The sequence below is a fragment of the Callithrix jacchus genome, chromosome 9, assembly GCF_049354715.1.
Source record: "Callithrix jacchus isolate 240 chromosome 9, calJac240_pri, whole genome shotgun sequence".
Taxonomy (NCBI): Eukaryota; Metazoa; Chordata; class Mammalia; order Primates; family Cebidae; genus Callithrix; species Callithrix jacchus.
In genome coordinates this window covers 68,392,969-68,416,015 of record NC_133510.1, presented here as the reverse complement: position 1 = coordinate 68,416,015, position 23,047 = coordinate 68,392,969, and the positions used below count along the sequence as shown (strand labels likewise).

At 47.4% G+C, this 23,047-nt stretch overlaps 1 protein-coding gene, 1 long non-coding RNA gene, 1 other non-coding gene and 2 pseudogenes across 5 annotated transcripts; 3 read left to right on the top strand and 2 right to left on the bottom strand.

Annotated features, from left to right (window-relative positions):
* Positions 1 to 1,985: 1,985 nt before the first annotated feature.
* Positions 1,986 to 3,435, top strand: LOC118144245 (succinate--CoA ligase [ADP-forming] subunit beta, mitochondrial pseudogene; annotated as a pseudogene). Its single transcript, XR_013521901.1, has one exon. The product of XR_013521901.1 is annotated as a succinate--CoA ligase [ADP-forming] subunit beta, mitochondrial pseudogene (transcript).
* Positions 3,436 to 3,660: 225 nt separating this feature from the next.
* LOC100407490 (uncharacterized) lies at positions 3,661 to 10,080 on the bottom strand. Its single transcript, XM_078338159.1, has 2 exons — positions 9,904 to 10,080; positions 3,661 to 5,348 (listed from the first exon to the last, which is right to left on the bottom strand). Exons 1-2 carry the CDS (start codon positions 10,078 to 10,080, stop codon positions 4,704 to 4,706), a joined length of 822 nt encoding a protein of 273 aa, XP_078194285.1. The 3' UTR covers positions 3,661 to 4,703.
* LOC100385231 (transcription factor JunD-like) lies at positions 9,908 to 11,172 on the top strand (annotated as a pseudogene).
* Positions 11,173 to 15,353: 4,181 nt separating this feature from the next.
* On the bottom strand, positions 15,354 to 22,884 carry LOC128928675 (uncharacterized). Of its 2 annotated transcripts, none has more exons than XR_013521904.1 (3): positions 22,532 to 22,884; positions 22,203 to 22,320; positions 15,354 to 15,486 (listed from the first exon to the last, which is right to left on the bottom strand). It is a non-coding gene; the product is annotated as an uncharacterized LOC128928675 (long non-coding RNA). The 2 variants fall into 2 exon arrangements; XR_008474106.2 differs by lacking the exon at positions 15,354 to 15,486 and adding an exon at positions 20,286 to 21,394.
* Positions 15,594 to 15,696, top strand: LOC118144619 (U6 spliceosomal RNA). Its single transcript, XR_004729384.1, has one exon. It is a non-coding gene; the product is annotated as a U6 spliceosomal RNA (small nuclear RNA).
* Positions 22,885 to 23,047: the final 163 nt, after the last annotated feature.

Genomic DNA, 23,047 nt, shown 5'->3' with positions numbered 1-23,047 from the left:
CTCCTGGGTTCAAGCGATTCTCCTGCCTCAACCTCCTCAGTAGCTGGAATTAGCTGTAATTACAGGCAAATGCCACCATGCCCAGCTAATTTGTGTATTTTTAGTAGAAACGGGGTTTCCCCATGTTGGTCAGCCTGGTCTTGAACTTCTGACCTCGTGATCCACCTGCCTTGGCCTCCCAAAGTGTTGGGATTACGGGCATGAGCCACTGTGCCCGGCCTAATTGAATTCTTATTGTGTACCAAACACCATTATTTAACACTTCAGGAGCATTAATCCTCATAGTAAAGGTTCACGCCTGCAATCCCAGCACTTTGGGAGGCCAAGGCAGCCAGATCACTTGAGGGCAAGAGTTTGAGACCAGCCTGGGCAGCATAGGGAGACCATGTCTCTACCAAAAAAACAATCCTCATAATAAACTAATGAGCCAGGAACTATTATTTATTATTATCTTCGCTTTGCAAATTAGGAATCTGAGACTTAGAGAGTTTAATTTGCCTAAAAACACAGCTAGTTAGTGGCAAAGCCAGGCTTTGAACACAAATCTGTGAGACCCAGGAGCCAAGACTCAACCACCACACCATATGGCCTCCTTAAACAATTGTACACCTTAAACAATTCCCTTCCATTCAAAAATTGAGACCGGAATGATACAAGGTAGTCACAGGAGGACAGAAAACTCCAGGGAGCAGTTTCACTTGACTAGCAAAAGGAAAATGTAAATAGCGGTCTAAGAGGGATTGAAAACCAGGATGTGGGCCACACTAGCTAAGACCAACTGGATCCAACATGGCTCTGGATTTGACCCAGGTCCTCCTAGGACCTCATTATACACTTACTAACATATTAAATCATACACCCCCAGCACCATGACAGTTCCTGGAACAACAGAATTTGGTGTAAAAATGGCTGGAACCACCTGACCAACATGGCGAAACCCCATCTCTACCAAAAATACAAAAATTAGCCCGATGTGGTGGTGGGTGCCTGTAATCTCAACTATTCAGAGCCTCAGGCAGGAGAATCGCTTGAACCCAGGAGGCGGAGGATGTGGTGAGCCAGGATCGTGCCATTGCACTTCAGCCTAGGTGATTCAGTCTCAAAAAAAAAAAAAAACGCTGGCACCACAGTTCCAAGTAATCTTCTCCTTTTTTATTTTTTTTATTGAGATGGAGTTTCGCTAGTTACCCAGGCTGGAGTGCAATGGCGCGATCTCGGCTCACCGCAACCTCCACCTCCTGGGTTCAGGCAATTCTCCTGCCTCAGCCTCCCGAGTAGCTGGGATTACAGGCACGCGCCACCATGCCCAGCAAAGTTTTTGTATTTTTAGTAGAGACAGGGTTTCACCGTGTTGACCAAGATGGTCTTGATCTCTTGACCTCGTGATCCACCCGCCTTGGCCTCCCAAAGTGCTGGGATTACAGGCTTGAGCCACCGCGCCCGGCCTTTATTTATTTTTTCTAGAGACGGGATTTCTCCATGTTGGTCAGGCTGGTCTCGAACTCCCAACCTCAGGTTATCTGCCCACCTCGGCCTCCCAAAGTACTGGGATTACAGGCGTAAGCCACCGCACCCAGCAAAATCTTCCTTTTTTTTCCAGGAATCTTCATAAATACTCCATCCCTCGGTTAAAGAAATGCATAAAAACAGAAACCCCAGGCTGGGCATGATGGCTCACACCTATAATCCGAGCACTTTGGGAGGCTGAGGTGGGTGGTTCACCTGAGGTCAGGAGTTCAAGACTAGCCTGGCCAACAAGGTGAAACCCCATCTCTACTAAAATTACAAAAATTAGCTGGGCATGATGTCTGCAGCTTGTAATCACAGCTACTTGGGAGGCTGAAGCAGGAGAATCGCTTGAACCCGGAAGGCAGAGGTTGCAGTGAGCGGAGATTGCATCGCTGGACCCCAGGCTGGATGACAAGAGTGAGCAAAACTCCATCGAAAGAAAAGAGAGAGGCGGCTGTTGGCTGCCGTCACCCTTCGGAACCACCGGCCTCACTCGGCCCTGCGGGCCGCTGCTCAGGTTCTGGGAAGTTCTGGATTGTTTAATAACCATGGACTTCAAGTACAGCAGCAACAGCAAAGGAATCTCTCACTGCATGAATACATGAGTATGGAATTATTGCAAGAAACTGGTGTCTCCGTTCCCAAAGGATATGTGGCAAAGTCACCAGATGAAGCTTACACAACTGCCAAAAAATTAGGTTCAAAAGATGTTGTGATAAAGGCACAGGTTTTAGCTGGTGGTAGAGGAAAAGGACCATTTGAAAGTGGCCTCAAAGGAGGAGTGAAGATAGTTTTCTCTCCAGAAGAAGCAAAAGCTGTTTCTTCACAAATGATTGGGAAAAAGTTGTTTACCAGGCAAACGGGAGGAAAGGGCAGAATATGCAATCAAGTATTGGTCTGTGAGCGAAAATATCCCAGGAGGGAGTACTACTTTGCAATAACAATGGAAAGGTCATTTCAAGGTCCTTTATTAATAGGAAGTTCACATGGTGGCGTCAACATTGAAGATGTTGCTGCTGAGACTCCTGAAGCAATAATTAAAGAACCTATTGATATTGTAGAAGGCATCAAAAAGGAACAAGCTCTCCCGCTTGCACAGAAGATGGGATTTCCACCTAATATTGTGGATTCAGCAGCAGAAAACATGGTCAAGCTTTACAGCCTTTTTCTGAAATACGATGCAACCATGATAGAAATAAATCCAATGGTGGAAGATTCAGATGGAGCTGTATTGTGTATGGATGCAAAGATCAATTTTGACTCTAATTCAGCCTATCGCCAAAAGAAAATCTTTGATCTACAAGACTAGACCCAGGAAGATGAAAGAGACAAAGATGCTGCTAAGGCACATCTCAACTACATTGGCCTTGATGGAAAAATATAGGCTGCCTAGTAAATTGTGCTATTTTGGCTATGGCCACAATGGATATAATAAAACTTCATGGAGGGACTCCAGCCAACTTCCTTGATGTTGGTGGTGGTGCTACAGTCCATCAAGTAACAGAAGCGTTTAAGCTTATCACTTCAGATATAAAGGTACTGGCTATTCTGGTCAACATTTTTGGAGGAATTATGCGCTGTGATGTTATTGCACAGGTTATAGTCATGGCAATAAAAGATTTGGAAATAGAATCCCTGTTGTGGTACGGTTACAAGGTACACGGGTCGATGATGCTAAGGCACTGAGAGCAGACAGTGGACTTAAAATACTTGCTTGTGATGACTTGGATGAAGCTGCTAGAATGGTAGTAAAACTCTCTGAAATAGTGACCTTAGCAAAGCAAGCACATGTGGATGTGAAATTTCAGTTGCCAATATGATATGAAAACCCGGGGGATGGCTGAAGATGTTACATGTGCTGTAATCATTAAGAATACTGTGTTCTGTGTTATTGTTCTTGTTAGTGTGTGGAGATTGTAATTGCCATCTAGGCACACAAACACTTAAAAGCACTTGGTCTGCATTTAATTCTACCATTCAGGATGAACTGTTTGTACGAAGCATGAATAATGCCGGTATCTTCTTTCTTTTGTCACAACCAGTCTTTTTTCTTCTACAAAATGTAACTTACAATATGCCAGTTTATTATTGTTGGATACAAAGTTCTTCATTGATAAGAGTCCTATAAATAAAATATAAATAAAATAAATATGAAGATAAAGCTTTATTCTTTAGTGTTAAAATACAGTATATTCAATAACTAGCCTCATTAGTAGAGCAGTATGTTAAAACAATGTTTTATATAAAGTGTTTATTTTCAGCACCAAATGCATAATAAATGTATCAATCACTATTTATAAACAGAGCTTTCAAACTCCTCAGAATATTATTCTAAGTATTTTGATGAAGTAACTGTAATTATGTAAACATTGTTTTAATAATTAGAAACACTGATAACCGCAAGTCTTTTTGATTCTGTGGTAGTAAGAAACACCTGTAGGTTTGTTTCAAATAAAGACATATTTATCAAGGACTCGTAGACAAAATTAAGAATGTCAATTTAAGTTAATAAAAATCTCCCAGTGTGATTTGGGAAAAAAAAAAAAGAAAGAAAGAAAAGAGAGAAAAAGACCCCAAACCCTGTTGCATGTCTGGCCTTTTTTTTTTTTTTTTTAGCTGCACCACATGTGTATCCTAGCTTTATTAAAAGGTCCGCAGTCAATATGAAAAGTCCCATCAGTTTAATAACAATTTAAAAAAACCCCAAAAGTGGCCGGGCGAAGTGGCTCACGCCTGTAATCCCAACACTTTGGGAGGCTGAGGCAGGCGGATCATGAGGTCAAGAGATTCAGACCATCCTGACCAACATGGTGAAACTCCATCTCTACTAAAAAAGAAAAATTAGCTGGGTGTGGTGGCGCATGCCTGTAATCCCAGCTACTAGGGAGGCTGAGGCAGGAGAATTGCTTGAACCCGAGAGGCGGAGGTTGTAGTGAGCCGAGATTGCACCACTGAAGTCCAGCCTGGCGACTGGCGACAGAGCAAGACTCTGTCTCAAACAAACAAAACCTAAAAGTGGAAAACAGAGAGGGCAGGGGAAGAGACACCTGGGCCAGGGGAAACAGGAGCGCTGCTCATGGCACCAGGCCTGGCCACGGGGTCCCCCGGTATTACTGTTGCTACGGAGGGGGGGGGTGGGGGAGCGGGGCAGCAATTGTCCTGTGAGAGCCACCGTTCGCCTGGGTCGGGGACCCTCACTTCTTCTGGGGTGCGCTTAGCTTCTGCATTCCCCGGATCTTGTCCAGCAGGCCAGAGATGAAGGCTTCTGTGTGTTTGTAACAGTCACCCCGCAGCTCCTCGACCCTGGCAGCCCAGGCATCGTCACTCTCCAGGCAGAGTAACTCATCCACGTCAATCTCAAGTTCTAGGATCTTTTCTTCCTGGCAGTCATAGAGGCGCGTGAGCTGGTACAGGATGCCCTCCTTTCTTAGGCTCTTCCGTAGCTCCTTGCAGTCAATCTTGACAGTGACCTTCCCTTGGTGCCTCACTGGGCCTTCATCATCTGCGCCTCTGCGGCGAGAGCGGCACGGGCGCCCGCGAGCGGCTGCAGCAGGTGAGGGTTGGGAGACCGAGGCTAGCCGGGGGGCATCCCCAGGCCTGGCCCGGCAGCGCCCCTCCCCCTTCCCACCAACCTGCCCGCCCTTTGTCCCCCTCCTGTCTTTCTTGAGTAGGCTTGCACTCCGCTTTGTTTTGTTTTGTTCTGGTTTGTTTTTGTTTTTTGCTTTGTAATAAATCCTACTTTCATTATATTCTGATTTGTCCTGGAATTCCTTCTGCAACGCTGTCAAGAGCCTTGACACCTGCGGGGTTGAGGCCCCTCTGGTGTTTGGTGACCTCTTCTAACCCACTGGTATCAAAATCTTGCTCAAAGACTATCTTTTTCATAAATCCTGTTAACGCAGATTCACTAAACATTCCACATTAGGACAAGAGCCAACTCATTTCTTTTTTTTTTTTTTGAGACAGGGTCTTGCTCTGTCACCCAGGCTGGAGTACAGTGGTGCGATCATGGCTCACTGCAGTCTCAACCTCCCCAGGCTCAGGTGATCTTCCCACTTCAGCCTCCCAAGTGGCTGGGACTACAGGTGCACGCCACCATGCCTAACTTTGGTATTGTTTTAGAGATGAGGTTTCACCATGTTGCCCAGGCTGGGCTCAAGCAGTCTGTCCCCCTTGGCTTCCCAAAGTGCTAAAATTACAGGCATGAACCACTGTGCCAGACTAACTCATTTCTATATAGATGTTAATACATATCTGTATCATGTTTGCTTTTTATTTAAATAGGAGGCTTTTCTTCCATGCCTACCTTCCACCCACTCTCCAAGTATTTTTTTCATGTTTCTGTTCTCTCCAAAACTACGTAAAATTAATTCCTTCTGCCCTTCCTCTTCTTTACCCAGAAAACTCCTATATTCTTGAAGGTCCCCTTAAAATACCCTCCTTTGTGATGCATTCCCAGTTTCCTCTAGGCAGCATTCCAGTCCAACAGTCTATCGGCTACACTTCAAACACTTCTTACTCCACTCAAGCACTCTAACAGATTCTGAATATACAGTCATTGAGAAATGTGTTGTTAGGTAATTCATCCTTGTGAAAACCTCAAGGAGTGTGCTTAAATGAGCCTGGATAGCCTAGGATCTTCGGCTATTACTCCTAGGCTATGAACCTATACAACATGTTACCCTACTGAAGACTGTAGACAACACAATGAGAAGTATTTATGTGGCTAAGTATATCTAAACAGAAAAGGTACAATAGGCCAGGCACAGTGGCTCACACCTGTAATCACAGCATTTTGCGAGGCCACAGCAGGAGGATCACTTGAGCCCAGGAGTTCAAGACTGGCTTGGGTAACAAGAAAAGACACTTTACAAAAAAATTTAAAAATTTGGCCAGGTGCGGTGGCTCATGCCTGTAATCCCTGCACTTTGGGAGGTGGAGGCAGGCGGATCACCTGAGCTCAGGAGTTTGAGACTAGCTTAGCCAACATGATGAAACCCTGTCTCTACTAAAAATACAAAAATTAGCTGGGCACTGTGGTAGGTGCCTGTAATCCTGGCTACTCAGGGAGGCTGAGGCAGAAAAATTAGTTAAACCCAGGTGGTTGCAGTGAACCGAGATCACACCACTACATTCCAGCCTGGGCAACAGAGTGAGACTCTGTCTAAAATTAAGTTAAAAATAAGTCAGGCGCGGTGGCTCACGCCTGTAATCCCAGCACTCTGGGAGTCCAAGGCAGGCAGATCATGAGGTCAGGAGTTCAAGACCAGCCTGGCCAACATGGTGAAACCCCATCTCGACTAATAATACAAAAGTTCGCTGGGCGTGGTGATGGGTGCCTGCAATCCCAGCTACTCAGGAGACTGAGGCAGGAGAATTACTTGAACCTGAGAGGCAGAGGTTGCAGTTAGCCAAGATTGCACCACTGCACTTCAGCCTGGGTGACAGAGCAAGACTCCATCTCCAAATAAAAATAAAAATATCTAAAATAATAATAACAAAAATTAGCCAGGCGTGATGGCACCCTGCCTGTGGTCCCAGCACTTTGGGAGGCCAAGGTGGGAGTATCACTTTAGGCCAGGAGTTTAAGACTGCAGTGAACTGTGATAATGCTAATGCACTCTAACCGGGGAAACAGAGCAAGATCCTGTCTGTAAAAATAAATAAATAACAACAACAACTGTAGGTTGCAGCCAGGCACAGTGGCTCACCCCTGTAACCTCAGCACTTTGGGAGGCTGAGGCAGGCAGATCACTTGAGGTCAGGAGTTCGGGGCCAGCCTGGCCAACATAGTAAAACACTGTTTCTACTAAAAATACAAAAATTAGCCAGGCGTGGTGGTGGCTGCCTGTAGTTCCAGCTACTCAGGAGGCTGAGACAGGAGAATCGCTTAAACCCAGGAAGCTGAGATTGCAGTGAGCTGAGATGGCACCACTTCATTCCAGCCTAGGAGACAAAGCAAGACTCTGTCTCAAAAAAAGAAAACTGTGTGTTGCAACCAGAATGAACATATATATATGTGTGTGTGTGTGTGTGTGTGTGTGTGCATATATTTGTGTGTGCATATGTGTGTGTGCATATATGTGTGTGTGCGCATATATATGTGTGTGTGTGCATATGTGTGTGTGTGCATATGTGTGTGTGCATATATATGTGTGTGTGTGTGTGTGTGCATATATATATATATATTCATTCTTGATTTGGATACAGCAAAATACTTTTTGTATTTTTTGTAGAGACAGGGTCTCCCTATCTTGCCCAGTCTAGTCTCAAACTTCAGGGCTCAAGGAATCCACCTGCCTTGGCCTTCCAACGTGTTGGAATAAAACAGAATTTTTATTTTTCAAGACGGAGTCTTGCTCTGTCACCCAGGCTGGAGTGCAGTGGTGCAATCTCGGCTCACTACAACCCTCACCTCCCAGATCCAAGCAATTCTCCTTCCTCAGCCTTCCGAGTAACTGGAATTATACGCGCCCCCCCACACCCAACCCACCATATCCAGCTGATTTTTGTATTTTTTGTAGAGACAGGGTTTCACCATGTGGGCCAGGCTGGTCTCAAACTGCTGACCTCAGATGATCCACCTGCCTCGGCCTCCCAAAGTGCTGGGATTATAGGCATGTGAGCCCCGCGCCCAGCCAGAATTTTAAAAAAATAGAATAGAAAATATCAGAGAATGTCACAGGCACTAAGATAGAAGTGCAACTTTAAGAGTGTGCATGTGTGTGTGTGTGTACGTGTGTACTGAGTTGCTGTAAAATATATTTCTTGGCTGGACACGATGGCTCTCACCTATACTCTCAGCACTTGGGGAGGCCAAAACAGAAGGATCACTTGAGCCCAGAAGTTTAAAACTAGCCAAGCAACATAGTGAGACCCCATCTCTACAAAAAATAAAAAATTAGGCCAGGACTCATGAGCACCTTGGAAGGCTGAGGTGGGCTGATCTCTTGAGCTCAGGAGTTTGAGACCAACTGGGCAACATGGCAAGACCTCATCTCTAAAAAATAATACAATTAGCTGGGCACAGTGGTACATACCTATAGCCCCAGCTACTGGGAGGCTGAGGCAGGATAATCACTTGAGCCTGGGAAGCAGAGGCTGCAATTAGCTGAGATCGCACCAGTGCACTCCAGCCTGGGCAATGGGAGTGAAATCCTGTCTCAAAAAATAGATAGCTTTTGGCGTTGGGCTTGGAGGAGACCAAGGTGCAAGTTTCGTCAGTGGTCCCAAATCCGTGTTCATCCGATACCAGCCTCCTCCACCGCGCCACCGAAGGTCGATCCCAACGAGATCAAAGTCGTATACCTGAGGTGCACCAGGGGTGAAGTAGGTGCCACTTCTGCACTGGCCCCCTAGATCTGTCTCCAAAAAAGTTTGGTGATGGCCGGGCGCGGTGACTCAAGCCTGTAATCCCAGCACTTTGGGAGGCTGAGGCGGGTGGATCACGAGGTCAAGAGATCGAGACCATCCTGGTCAACATGGTGAAACCCTGTCTCTACTAAAAATACAAAAAATTAGCTGGGCACAGTGGCGCATGCCTGTAATCCTAGCTACTCGGGAGGCTGAGGCAGGAGAATTGCCTGAACCCAGGAGGCGGAGGTTGCGGTGAGCCGAGATCACGCCATTGCACTCCAGCCTGGGTAACGAGCAAAACTCCGTCTCAAAAAAAAAAAAAAAGTTTGGTGACGACATTGCCAAAGCAACGGGTGACTGGAAGGGCCTGAGGATTACAATGAAACTTATCTGTCATTCAGAACAGACAGGCCCAGATTGAGTGGTGCCTTCTGCCTCTGCCCTGATCCTCAAAGCCCTCAAGGAACCACCAAGAAACGGAAAGAAACAGAAAAACATTAAACATAGTGGGAATATCACTTTTGATGATAGCGTCAACATTGCTCAACAGATGCAGCACTGATCTTTACCCACAGAACTCTCTGGAACCATTAAAGAGATCCTGGGGACTGTCCAGTCTGTGGACTGTAATGCTGATGGCCACCACCCTCATGACATCATAGATGACCTCAACGGTGGTGCTGTGGAATGCCCAGTTAGTTAAGAAGCACAAAGGAAGATATTTCAATAAAGGATCATTTAACAACTGGTAAAAAATAAAATAAATAAATAAATTAGGCATGGTGGTTCAAGACTGTAATCCCAGCTACTCAGGAGGCTGAGGCAGAAGAATTCCTTGAATCCAGGAGGCAGAGGTTGCAGTGAGCTGAGACCACGCCACTGCACTCCAGCCTGGGTGACAGAGCAAGACTTCATCTTAAAAATTAAAAATCAGAAGAGCAGCCGCCAGCGGAGGGCAGGCCCCGGCGCAGGGCAGAGCGGAAGGGACGGGAGGGGGGGCGCACGGGCCCCCTGGGAGGCCGCGGCCACTCCCCCCACCCCCGCCCGGGCCGGCGCGGCGGGGTAGGAGGAGGATGGAAACACCCTTCGACGGCCCTTCGTCGGCGATGAGGCGCTGAGCGGCCTGGGCAGCGGCGACAGTGACAGCAGGGACAACTTTGCGTCCCTGGGCCGCCTGTTCCCTGGGGCGCCCCCGACGGCGGCTGCCGGCAGCATGATGAAGAAGGACGCGCTGACGCTGAGCCTGAGCATGCATGCAGGTGGCGGCGGCACTCAAGCCCACGGCCGCGCCGCCTCCGACCCACCTGCGCGCCGACAGCGCCCCAGCGCGGCACCCCCAAATGGCCTGCTCGCCTCGACCGACCTGGGGCTGCTGAAGCTCGACTCCCCCGAGCTCGAGCCCCTCATCGTCCAGTCCAATGGGCTGGTCACCACTACGCCGATGAGCACGCAGTTCCTCTACGCCAAGGTGGTGGCCAGCGAGAAGCAGGAGTTCGCCGAGGGCTTCGTCAAGGCTCTGGAGGATTTGCACAGGGAGAACTAGCTCGGCCCAGGCGCGGCGGCCGCTGCAGCCGCCGGGCCCTCGGGCACCGCCGTGGGCTCCGCGCCCACACCCCCGCCCCGGCGAGGTGGCCCCGGCCGCGGCCGCGCCCGAGGCGCCAGTCTACGCGAACCTGAGCAGCTACGCGGGCGGAGCCGGGGGCGCGGGGGGGCGTCGCGACGGTCCCCTTCGCCACCGAGCCCGTCCCCTTCCCGCCGCCGCCGCCCACTGGCGCGTTGGTGCCGCCGCCGCCGCCGCCCACGGGCGCGTTGGTGCCGCCGCGCCTCGCTCCGCTCAAGGACGAGCCACAGACTGTGCCCGACGTGCCGAGCCTCGGCGAGAGCCCGTAGCTGTCGCCCATCATCATGGACACGTAGGAGCGCATCAAGGCGGAGCGCAAGCGGTTGCGCAACCCCTTCGCCGCCTCCAAGTGCCGCAACCGCAAGCTGAAGCGCATCTCGCGCCTGGAGGAGAAAGTGAAGACTCTCAAGAGCCAGAATACGGAGCTGGCATTCACGGCGACTCTGCTGTGCGAGCAGCGGGCTCAGCTCAAGCAGAAAGTCCTCAGTCACGTCAACAGCGGCTGCCAGCTGCCGCCCCAGCATCAGGTGTCCGCTTACTGAGTCCGCGCGCGGGGCGCATGCCCGGCCGCCTTCCCCGAGGGGCGGGCTCACGGGGGGGTATCGTGGGCGCCCGGGACTTGGAGAGGGTGCGGCCCCCGGGGATCCCCCCGAAGGTGCCCAGGACTCGGAAGGGGTGCCCCGGACTCGACAAACTGGACACCCTGCTCCCAGGGCATGAGCCCCCGCCCTCGCGCTGCCTCTGTCCTCCGCGGGGCCGCGCCGTGTTGCACAAACCCGCGCGTCTCGCGTGCCCCTTTGTATACCGCGCCGCGGAAGGGGCTCCAAGGGGGCGCAGCTTCAAACCCTGCCTTTCCTTTTCTTTAACGTTTTTTTTTCCTTTGGAAAAGAGAAGAACAGAGTGTTCGATTCTGCCCTATTTATGTTTCTACTCGGGAACAAACGTTGGTTGTGTGTGTGTGTGTTTTCTTGTGTTGGTTTTTTTAAAGAAATGGGAAGAAGAAAAAAAATTCTCCGTCCCTTTCCTCGATCTCGCTCCCTCTTCGTCCTTTCGACAGGCTCCCCCTCTCCCTTTTTGTTCTGTTTGTTTTTTGTTTTGTTTTGCTACGAGTCCACATTCCTGTTTGTAATCCTTGGTTCCCCCGCCCGGTTTTCTGTTTTCAGTAAAGTCTCCTTACGCCAAAAAAAAAAAAAAAAAAAAAAAAAAAACAGCCAGGAATGGTAGCCTGCTCCTGTACTCACAGCTAATCTGGAGGCTGAGGCAGGAGGACCCCTTGAGCTCAGGGGTCTCACCCTGTCACCCAGGCTGGAGTGAAGTATGCAGTGAGCTATGACTGCATACTTCACTCCAGCCTGGGTGACAGGGTCAGACCCCATCTCTTTAAAAAAAAAAACAAACAAAAACTAGCCAGGCTCTGTGGCGTATAGCTGTAATCCCAGCACTTTGGGAAGCTGAGACAGGAGGATGCCTTGAGCCCAGGAGTTCAAGGTTGTAGTGAGCTATGATCACACCACTGCACTCCAGCCTGGGTGACAGAGCAAGACTGTGTCTCAAAAGAAAAAAAGAATTACCGTAATAATACATGCCGTCTCACATAATTGTGTTAAAATTAAGTGATATGTAAATGCAAGATTATTTTATAAACTATAAAAATGTTCATAAACTATAAAAATTTTTACCTGTATATAATATTAAGTAAACAAGGCCGGGCATGGTGGCTCATGCCTGTAATCCCAGCACTTTGGGAGGCCGAGGCAGGCAGATCACGAGGTCAAGGGATCGAGACCATCCTTGCAAACACAGTGAAACCCCATCTCTACTAAAATATAAAAATTAGCTGGGTGGCACGCATCTCTAGTCCTAGCTACTTGGCAAGAGAATTGCTTGAACCTGGGAGGCAGAGATTGCAGTGAGCCGAGATCATGCCACTGCACTCCAGCCTGGTGACAAAGTGAGACTATGTCTCAAAATTAAAAAAAATTTATTCAAAAATAAATTTTAAAAGCAGGAAATGGAGCAGCAAGAGCTATAGATGGGAGATAGGACTGTTTCAGAAGGGATGGCTAAAGACCTTGCTCAGTGACTTTTGCTTTTTCTTTTTTTTTAAGACAGAGTTTCACTCTTGTTGCCCTGGCTGGAATGCAATGGCCCAATCTTGGCTCACCGCAACCTCCGCCTCCTGGATTCAAGTGATTCCCCTGCCTCAGCATCCTGAGTAGGTGGGATTACAGGCATGTTGGCACATGCCTGGCTAATTTTGTATTTTTAGTAGAGACAGGGTTTCTCCATGTTGGTCAGGCTGGTATCGAACACCTGACCTCAGGTGATCTGCCCACCTCGGCCTCCCAAAGTGCTGGGATTATAGGCATGAGCCACTGCGCCCAGCCCGATTTTGCTTTTTTTTTTGTTTTTTTTTTGAGATGGAGTCTTACTCTGTCGCCCAGCCTGGTGTGCAGTGGCGCCATCTCGGCTCACTGCAACCTCTGCCTACTGGGTTCAAGCAATTCTCCGGCCTCAGCCCCCTGAGCAGCTGGGATTACAGGTATACGCCATCATGCCCAGCTTTTATATTTTTGATAGAGATGGGGTTTTACCATGTTGGTCCAGCTAGTCTCAAACTCCATACCTCAAGTGATCCGCCCACCTTGGCCTCCCAAAGTGCTGAGATTATAGGCATGAGCTACTGCACCCAGTCCATGTACAATTCTTAAGACATATGTATGAAACATGGCAAACTTTTTTTCTACATTGAAACAATGTTTATGACAGTAATATCAAACTGCAAAATCCTTGAGGTCTTTCTAATATTGATTCAGCTAGGTACAACACTTAGGAGTCTTGCTGAATGTGCAAACATATTTAAATTGAGAACACTGAGGCAGGGGCTTCCTTCTATAGGAATTGAACACAGAGGAAGCTCAGTAAAAGGTGCTAGTGGAACAATGAGCCATGTACCACAGTGAATACCAATACTGATGAGAGGGCTCCCAGGTGACCCTGCCAAACCTGGGTGGGGAAAATTTTCCCCAAAGACCTTCCTTAACTCTGTGCTTTTGCTCTAATTGCTGTGGATGTGCCAGGCAGCACAAAGTGGCTCCTGAGGGTGGTTCTTGCTGATGCTGGGTAAAGGTCCACTTATTGAGAGCTAAGTACTAACACAAACTAAAAACTCCTCTGATCTCATGCCTTAGCAAGGCTCATGTTGTGTGGAGGAGAAAAAGCTTAGAGTGGGGCACATGTGTGGAGGACAGAAGAGGGTGAGAGAAGTCAGAAGAGGTCCACCCTCCCTGACTGATGACAGTTTCCCTGAACTTGGAACCCCTACAACCAATAATACTAGGCATTGCTCATCACCCAGTGATGTCTTTATCCTTGAATTGCACTGACTTTAATGTTTGATGTCAATTCTTTACTATCTATAGTAGTTCTAGATTGCTCTACCTTTTTTATTATTATATGGTTTGTCCTTTACTTATGTTTTATTAGTTTGCATAGAGTATAAATTCTTCGACTGTATTTGTCTATAGACAAATAATTGCCCATTGTAAGCAATCCCTGATAAAACTTTTTTGATTTTTTTTTTTTTGAAACAGGTTCTCACTCTGTCACCCAGGACAGAGTACAGTGGTATGATCTTGGCTCACTGCAACCTCCACCTCCCGGGTTCAAGCAATTCTCCTGCCTCAGCCTCCTGAGTAGCTGAAATTACAGGTGCACACCACCATGCCCAGCTGATTTTTGTATTTTTAGTAGAGATGGGGGTTTCACCATGTTGGCTAGGCTGGTCTTAAACTCCTGACTTCAGGTGATCTGCCCACCTTGGCCTCCCAAAGGGCTAAGATTACAGGCGTGGGCCACTGCACCCAGCCTGAAAAAAATCTTTTTGATGATGTTTTTTAATGACTGCAATTACAAAAATCAAACACTACTTCTTGGCTGTGCACGGTGGCTCACACCTGTAATCCCAAACTTTGGAGGCTGAGGAAGACGGATTCCTTGAGTACCGGAGTTTGAGACCAGCCTGGGCAACATGGCAAAACCCCATGTCTACTAAAAATACAAAAATTAGCTGGGCATGGTGGTGCACGCCTATACTCTGTCTCTCAAAAACAAAAAAAAAAAAAGCGACTTCTTGTAAGTTTAGAATACAGCTCCTCTTCTGGAGATACTAATCTCTTCAAGTCATCTCTCACAAATTGGTTTCAGATGGACTCTTGTGAAACCTTTCAGTTTGATGGTCAGGAGACCTGGGTTCTAACCTTAGATTCACAAACACCTTATGTGTAACTCTGCTTCAGTTTCACAATCTGGGAAAAGGAAGGGAAAAAAAGCACATAGCATTCTCTTTACCTCTTCTTTCCCACTTGCTACTGCTGCTTTTTTTTTTTTTTTTGAGACGGAATTCCGCTGTTTTTACTCAGACTGGAGTGCAATGGCATGATCTCGGCTCACTGCAACCTCCGCCTCCTGGGTTCAAGCAATTCTCCTGCCTCAGCCTCCCGAGTATCTGGGACTACAGGCGCGTGCCACCATGCCAAGCTAATTTTTGTATTTTTAGTAGAGACGAGGTTTCACCTTGTTGATCAAGATGGTCTTAATCTCTTGACCTCATGATCCACCCACCTCGGCCTCCCAAAGTGCTGGGATTATAGGCGTGAGCCACCACGCCTGGCCAATTTTTAACTTTTTTTTTCTTTTTTTTTTTTTTAAAAGACGGGGTTTTACCATGTTGGTCAGGCTGGTCTTAAACTCCCGACCTCAGGCGATCCACCCGCCTTGGCCTCCAAAGTGCTTGGATTACAGGCATGAGCCACCATGTCCGGCTTTTTTTTTTTTTTTTTTTTTAATATCCCACTTGCTTCTTTAAAGGCCTTCAAAGAGCTACTCTTCTAAGCGTGGAGCCTTCTATATTACCGTTCTCTCCTTTTCAGGGAAAAGACTGAGGGAGGAGATGAGAAGCATACAGTCCCAAAGATGGTGAAGAATCACATAGTGAGGACCTGCAGTCTCAGGAGACAGAAAAAGAATAGGCAAAAAAATAAACTCCAGGGCAATTAAAGACCTAGAGTTGTAAAAACAAAACACCAACCAAATTCAAAATTATCCAGTGCTCACTTCGCAGCACATACACTACAACTGGAATGATACGGAGATTAGCATGGCCCCTGGGCAAGGTCGACATGCAAATTCATGAAGCATTTCCATAATTAAAAAAAAAATTTTTTTTGAGACAGAGTCTCACTCTGTTGTCCAGGCTGGAGTGCAGTGGCACGATCTTAGTTCACTGCAACCTCCGCCTGCCAAGTTCAAGCGATTCTGCTGCCCCAACCTCCTGAGTAGCTGGGGTAACAGGTGAGTGCCACCACGCCAGGCTAATTTTTTGTATTTTTGGTGGAGACAGGGTTTCACCATGTCAGCAAGGATGGTCTCGATCTTCTGACCTCATGATCCACCCACCTTGGCCTCCCAAAGTGCTGGGCCACTGAGCCCAGCCAAAAAAAAATTTTTTAAAGGCCAATGACAGTGGTTCATGCTTATAATCCCAGCACTTCGGGAGGCTGAGGTAGGTGGATCACTTGAGTCCAGGAGTTCGAGACCAGCCTGGGCAACATGACGAAACTCTGCTCTACAGAAAACACAAAAACTAGCCAGGCATGGTGGCGTATGCATGTAGTGCCAGCTATTTGGGAGGCTGAGGCAGGAGGATTGTTTGAGCCTGGAATGTGGAGGCTGCAGTGAGCCAAAATCACAAAGTTAAAGGAAATAAAACAAGATGCAGGAAAATAAGTGCCACATGGAAATAAGTGCACCACAAGTGCGGTGGCTCACGTCTATAATCACAGTACTTTGGGAGGCTGAGGCGGGCAGATCACGAGGTCAGGAGTTTGAGAATAGCCTGGCCAATATGGTGAAACCTCGTCTCTACTAAAAATACAAAAAATTAGCCCAGCATGGTGGCAGGTGCCTGTAATCCCAGCTACTCAGGAGGCTGAGGCAGGAGAATCACTTGGACTCGGGAGGCAGAGGTTGCAGTGAGCCAACATGACGCCATTGCACTCCAGCCTGGGCGACAGAGTGAGACTCTGTCTGGAAAAAATAAAAAAGAAGTGCACCATTGCAGTCCCTCTTGGGTGACAGAGTGAGACCTTGTTTCAAAAACAACAACAACAAAATTATCTGAAAAAAATATAGTGTTTTTATACTAATGATAAAATTTTAGCAATTTTGAAATTTTAGCAATTATGAAAAAACAGAAGTCAAAATGGACAATTCTGATTAAATTGACTATTAAAATGTTTAAAACTCCCATCTAAAAAATTTTTTTTAAGACAAAGTCTCACTCTGTCACCCAGGCTGGGGTGCAGTGGCCTAATCACAGCTCACTGCAGCCTTGATCTCCTGGGCTCAGGTGATCTTCTCACCTCAGCCTCTGAAGTAGCTGGGACTACAGGCACATGCCACCATATCTGGCTCATTTTTTCCATTTTTTTATAGAGACAGGGTTTTACCATGTTGCCCAGGCTAGTGAAAAGCATTTTAAACAGGGTTAAAATACAAGTGACAGAAAGGGGGATAAAAAGATTACTGCAACATGTATATCTTAAAAAGATGGGTCTCTAGTATCTGAAAAGGACTCTTACAAACCAATAAGAAGAAGATTAACAACCCAATAGAAAAATGGATTAGACTAGGATGACTAGATATTCCCCAAAGAAATTCAAATGATCTATAGTAGATAATAATATCTACTTCACTGCTCTAGTAATCTGGAAAATGCAAATTAAACTGACAGTGAGATTTGTTTCACATCTACAGGACTATCAATAATCTAAAATTCTGACCATTTTAAGTGTTGGTGAGGATGTGGAAAAACTAGGGCTCTGATATCCTGTAAAACTGATAGAGCCACTTTGGCGAGCAACTTGATATTGTCTACTCAAGTTGAAAATGCACTTATTCTTTGATCTAAAAAGTCTACTTTCAGATAAATGCCTTAAAGCACTGTTTTTCAATCCATTAGTGACTCATAAAAATCAATGTAAGGGCCAGGCGCGGTGGCTCAAGCCTGTAATCCCAGCACTTTGGGAGGCCGAGGCGGGTGGATCACGAGGTCAACAGATCGAGACCATCCTGGTCAACATGGTGAAACCCCGTCTCTACTAAAAAATACAAAAAATTAGCTGGGCACGGTGGCGCGTGCCTGTAATCCCAGCTACTCAGGAGGCTGAGGCAGGAGAATTGACTGAACCCAGGAGGCAGAGGTTGTGGTGAGCCGAGATCGCGCCATTGCACTCCAGCCTGGGTGACAAGAGCGAAATTCCATCACTCCATCTCAAACAAAACAAACAAACAACAACAACAGAAAATAAAATAAAATCAATGTAGTGAGTCATGTCCAGCATTTGATAAAAATGAAATAGGACAGAGTACAACAGAGTAGGAAATAGTGTGCATATAGCAAGGGGAGGTATTATTTTGTTAAACTTTTATTTAATGTATGAACTCGGCCTTAATAGAAAACATATTTCCAGCCAGGCGTGGTGGCTCACACCTGTAATCCAAGCCCTTTGGGAGGCCAAGGTGTGCAGATCACCTGAGGTCAGGAGTTCAAGACCAGCCTGGCCATCATGGTGAAACCCCATCTTTATTAAAAAAAAAAAAAAAAAAAGGGCCGGGCGCGGTGGCTCACGCCTGTAATCCCAGCACTTTGGGAGGCCAAGGCGGGTGGATCACGAGGTCAAGAGATTGAGACCATCCTGGTCAACATGGTGAAACCCTGTCTCTACTAAAAATACAAAAAATTAGCTGGGCATGGTGGCTCGTGCCTGCAATCCCAGCTACTCAGGAGGCTGAAGCAGGAGAACTGCCTGAACCCAGGAGGCGGAGGATGCAGTGAGCCGAGATCGTGCCATTGCACTACAGCCTGGGTAACAAGAGCGAAACTCCGTCTCAAAAAAAAAAAAAAAAAAAGGCCGGGTGTAGTGGCTCACACCTGTAACCCAAGCACTTTGGAGGCTAAGGCGGGTAGATTAACTGAGGTTGGGAGTTCAAGACCAGCCTGACCAACATGGTGAAACCCTGCCTTTCAAAATAAATAAATAAGAAATATTAAGTGGGTTTTTGGGAATTAAGTTTTATTTTGCTCAGAGATCTGAAAGAGTATCATAAGACTGTATTAACCATTGGTTATTAAAATACTTGGCCAGGGCCAGGCGAAGTGGCTCATGTCTGTAATACCTGAATTTTGGGAGGCCAAGACGGGTGGATCACCTGAGGTCAGAAGTTTGAAAGCAGCGTAGCCAACATAATGAAACACCATCTCTACTAAAAATACAAAAAATTAGTGGGGTGTGGTGGCGGTCGCCTGTAATCCCAGCTACTCAGGAGGCTGAAGCAGCAGAATTGCTTGAACCCAGAGGGCAGAGTTGCAGTGAACTGAGATCGCCCCACTGCACCCAGCCTCAGCAACAAGAGTGAAATTCTGTCTCAAACAAAACAAAACAACAAAAACCCTTGGCAGGGCCTGACGAAGTGGCTCACACCTGTAATCCCAGCACTTTGGGAGGCCGAGTGTGGATTACTTGAGGTCGGGAGTTCAAGATCGCCTATGCAACGTGGCAAAACCCTGTCTCTACTAAAACAAAAATTAGTCAGTCCTGAGTGGTGGTACACGACCTGTATGTAGCCTGTCGTCTTAGCTACTTGGGAGGCTGAGGCACCAGAATCACTTGAATTTGGTTGGCACAGGCTGCAGTGAGCTGATACTGGGACACTGCACTCTAGTCTGAGCAACAGAGTGAGAAGCTGTCTCAACAAATAATAAATTAGGCCGGGCGCGGTGGCTCACACCTGTAATCCTAGCACTTTGGGAGGCCGAGGCGGGTGGATCACGAGGTCAACAGATCGAGACCATCCTGGTCAACATGGTGAAACCCCGTCCCTACTAAAAATACAAAAAATTAGCTGGGCATGGTGGCATGTGCCTGTAATCCCAGCTACTCAGGAGGCTGAGGCAGGAGAATTGCTTGAACCCAGGAGGCGGAGGTTGCAGTGAGCCGAGATCGTGCCATTGCACTCCAGCCCAGGTAACAACAGCGAAACTTCATCTCAAATAAAAAAAAAAGAGAGGTGACAAGCTTAGATTTGCAATTTTAAAACCTCTCTGGCTACGTACAACATGGAGAACTGGTTGGAGGGAAGACAAAACACACGGCAGGGAAACCAGTAAGGGGGCTGCTGTAGAAGTCAGGACCAGAGACTTGCAGCTTAGCGTAGGATAGTGGCAGAGAAGACAGAAGGAAGCTGGCTGATTGAAGAACAGTTAGAAGGTAGAACCAACAAGACACGCACGTGTTTTGTGTGTGTGTGTGTGTAGGAGTGCAATGGAGAAAGAGGTGTGTGTGTGTGTGTGTGTGTGTGTGTGTGAAGGGGTACAATGGAGAAAGAGGCCTAAACACTAAATAAATATCTGAGGAAAGGGCTGAGTGCAGTGGCTCATGTCTATAATCCCAGCACTTTGGGAGATCAAGGCAGGTGGATTGCTTAAGTCCAGAGTTCAAAACCAGCCTGGCTAACAGGGCAAAACCCTATCTCTACTAAAATACAAAAATTAGCTGGGCATGGTGGTGTGTGTCTGTAATCCTAGCTACTCAGGAGGCTGAGGTGAGAGGATCACTTGAGGCCTGGAGGTAAAGGCTGCAGTGAGCCATGATGTCACTACTGTACTCTAGCCTGGGCAAGACCCTGTTTCAAAAAGAAAATAAATAAATAAATAAAAAAGTCTGAGGAATGACATGTGTTCCTGCCACATTCTTTTATTGCATGAAATGCCTTCCCCTCTACTCCATACTTCCGGACACAGTTCCTTCCTATTTTCTCCACAAAACTCTGATTTTTCTCTCCTTCTTTCCAAGAGAGTTCTGGAATTTTAGAACTGAACATTCTTGAGTAGTTGACATGACTCACAAACTACCTGAATATGGCCAGGCACAGTGGCTCACACCTGTGATCCCAGAACTTTGGGAGGTTGAGCTGGGTAGATAACCTGAGTTCAGGAGTTCAAGACCAGCCTGCCCAATGTGGTGAAAACCCGTCTCTACTAGAAATACAAAAATTAGCCGGGTGTGGTGGCAGGCACCTGTCATCCCAGCTACTTGGGTGGCTGAGGCAGGAGAATTACTTGAATCTGGGAGGTGGAGGTTGAAGTAAGCTGAGATTGAGCCACTGCACTCCAGTCTGGGCGACAGAGTGACACTCTGTCTCAAAACGAAACAAAATAAAACAAAACAAAACTACCTGAATATGGAGACCATGTCTTAGTCAACTTTCTTTTCTTTCTCCTTCTTTTTTTTTTTTTTTTTGAGATGGAATCTCACTCTGTTGCCTAGGTTGGAGTGCAGTGGTGCGATCTCGATTCACCACAACCTCCGCCTCCCAGGTTAAAGCGATTCTCCAGCCTCAGCCTCCCGATTAGATGATATTACAGGCACCTGCCACCATGCCCACCTAATTTTTGTATTTTTAGTAGAGACAAGGTTTCACCATGTTGTCCAGGCTGGTCTTGAACTCCTAACCTCAGGTGATCCACTCACTCATCCTCCCAAAGTGCTGGGATAAAAGTTGTGAGTGAAGCCGGGCGCGGTGGGTCACACCTATAATCCCAGCACTTTGGGAGGCTGAGGCGGGTGGATCACGAGGTCAACAGATCAAGAGCATCCTGGTCAACAAGGTGAAACCCTGTCTCTTCTAAAAACACAAAAATTAGCTGGTCGTGGTGGTGCGTGCCTGTAGTCCCAGCTACTCAGGAGGCTGAGGCAGGAGAATTGCTTGAACCCAGAAGGCAGAGGTTGCGGTGAGCCGAGATGGTGCCATTGCACTCCAGTCTGGGAAACAACAGCGAAACTCCATCTCAAAAAAAAAAAAAAAAAAGTTGTGAGTCGCCTCGGCCAGCCGTCTTAATCAACTTTTTATGCCATCCACCCCACCTACCCAACACTTGTGAAGATCCAGAACCATGTTTTAAAACTTTTCCTGACTGCATGAGTGGTACAGTCTTTAATAACCTGTGCTAATATAAAGCTCTGTGACCCATAAGGCATTATACAGATGTGGGAGCTTTCACAGCTGTTTTCTCTTTGGATCCTCACAGAATTCTTATAAAATAGGTACTATTATAAGGGAAATAAACTCAGAACTAAAGTAACATATCCAAGGTAACATTCACAAAAAGAAATGGCAGTGCGAAGATTGAACCTACATCCAGGGCACCCACCTGGGATGCTCTACCACCCTCCATGAAGATTGAATATTTATATATATCCAGGAGGACTGCTAACTCTTGGAGGCAGTTGAGTACCACTTCTGAGAATCCTTCTTAGTTTCGAGTATTTATTCAAAAATGTTTATGGAGCACCTACTATGTGCTAACTATGGCAGAGTTGGAGGTGCAGCAATGAAGAAGGCAGAGAAGATGCTTACCCTCATTCTAGTTCAGGGAGCCATCAAACAAGGACACAAATATATAAACACTATAAGTGACAGATGCTATAAACAAAATACAAGGCTGGGCGTGGTGGCTCACGCCTGTAATCCCAGCACTTTGAGAGGCTGAGGCAGATGGATCACAAAGTCAGGATATTAAGACAATCCTGGCCAAGATGGTGAAACCCCCTCTGTACTAAAATACAAAAAATTCACCGCGTGTGGTGGTACACACCTGTAGTCTCAGCTCCTGGGGAGGCTGAGGCAGGAGAATCGCTTGAACCTGGGAGGCAGAGGTTGCAGTGAATCGAGATCGCGCCACTGCACTCGAGTCTCGGCGACAGAGCGAGATCCTGTCCCAAAAAAGAAAAAAAAAGAGGAGTAACATTAGAATAAGTGTGAAGTGTGTCCTTTTTTGCTGGCATTACTTCAGATAGGGTGGTCAGAGAAATCCTCTCAGAAAAGTAACATTTGAGACAGAGCTTGGTCTTCGGTAGGCTCTTAACGAAAACCATTTTCCCACAAACTTAGTTCTGGAAACGACAAAGAAAGGAAAAAGTGTACTTAGTCTGCACAAGGGCCGCTCCCAGGCCTCCAACATTCGCTGCCAGACTGTGACTGGAAAGTGGACAGTTCCCGGCCTATCCACGCCGCCACCATTAGAGGACGCCGCGGGTCCTCCCAGTCCCCAGGAGGCGCCATGGCCCCCGGCACTGCCAAACTGACATCTGGTACCTAACAGTCGAGGCCCCGACGCCCCGCGTCCAGGAAGAGGGCAAGGGCGGAGCTGGGAAGCCATGAGGCCCTAGGGAATCGCGGAGGGTCACTGGGCCCCTCAAGGAGAGGGCGTCCTCGGCATCGCAAACCCACACCAGTGGCATAAGAACTTGCTCCCTCAGGGACAGCCTGTTTCCGGCGCCTTTAAACCAGGAAGTACTGCTGTGTCCAATCCTGGCCCTCCTTTCGCACTTAGTCTTTGAGTCCTTCCTCTCCTGGCTTGTGCTGGAGCCAAGGAGGCTAAGGCTACCAATCAGCGCTCAGAAAAGGCGCATGCGTCTTCGAACGAACACCGCAGACGGT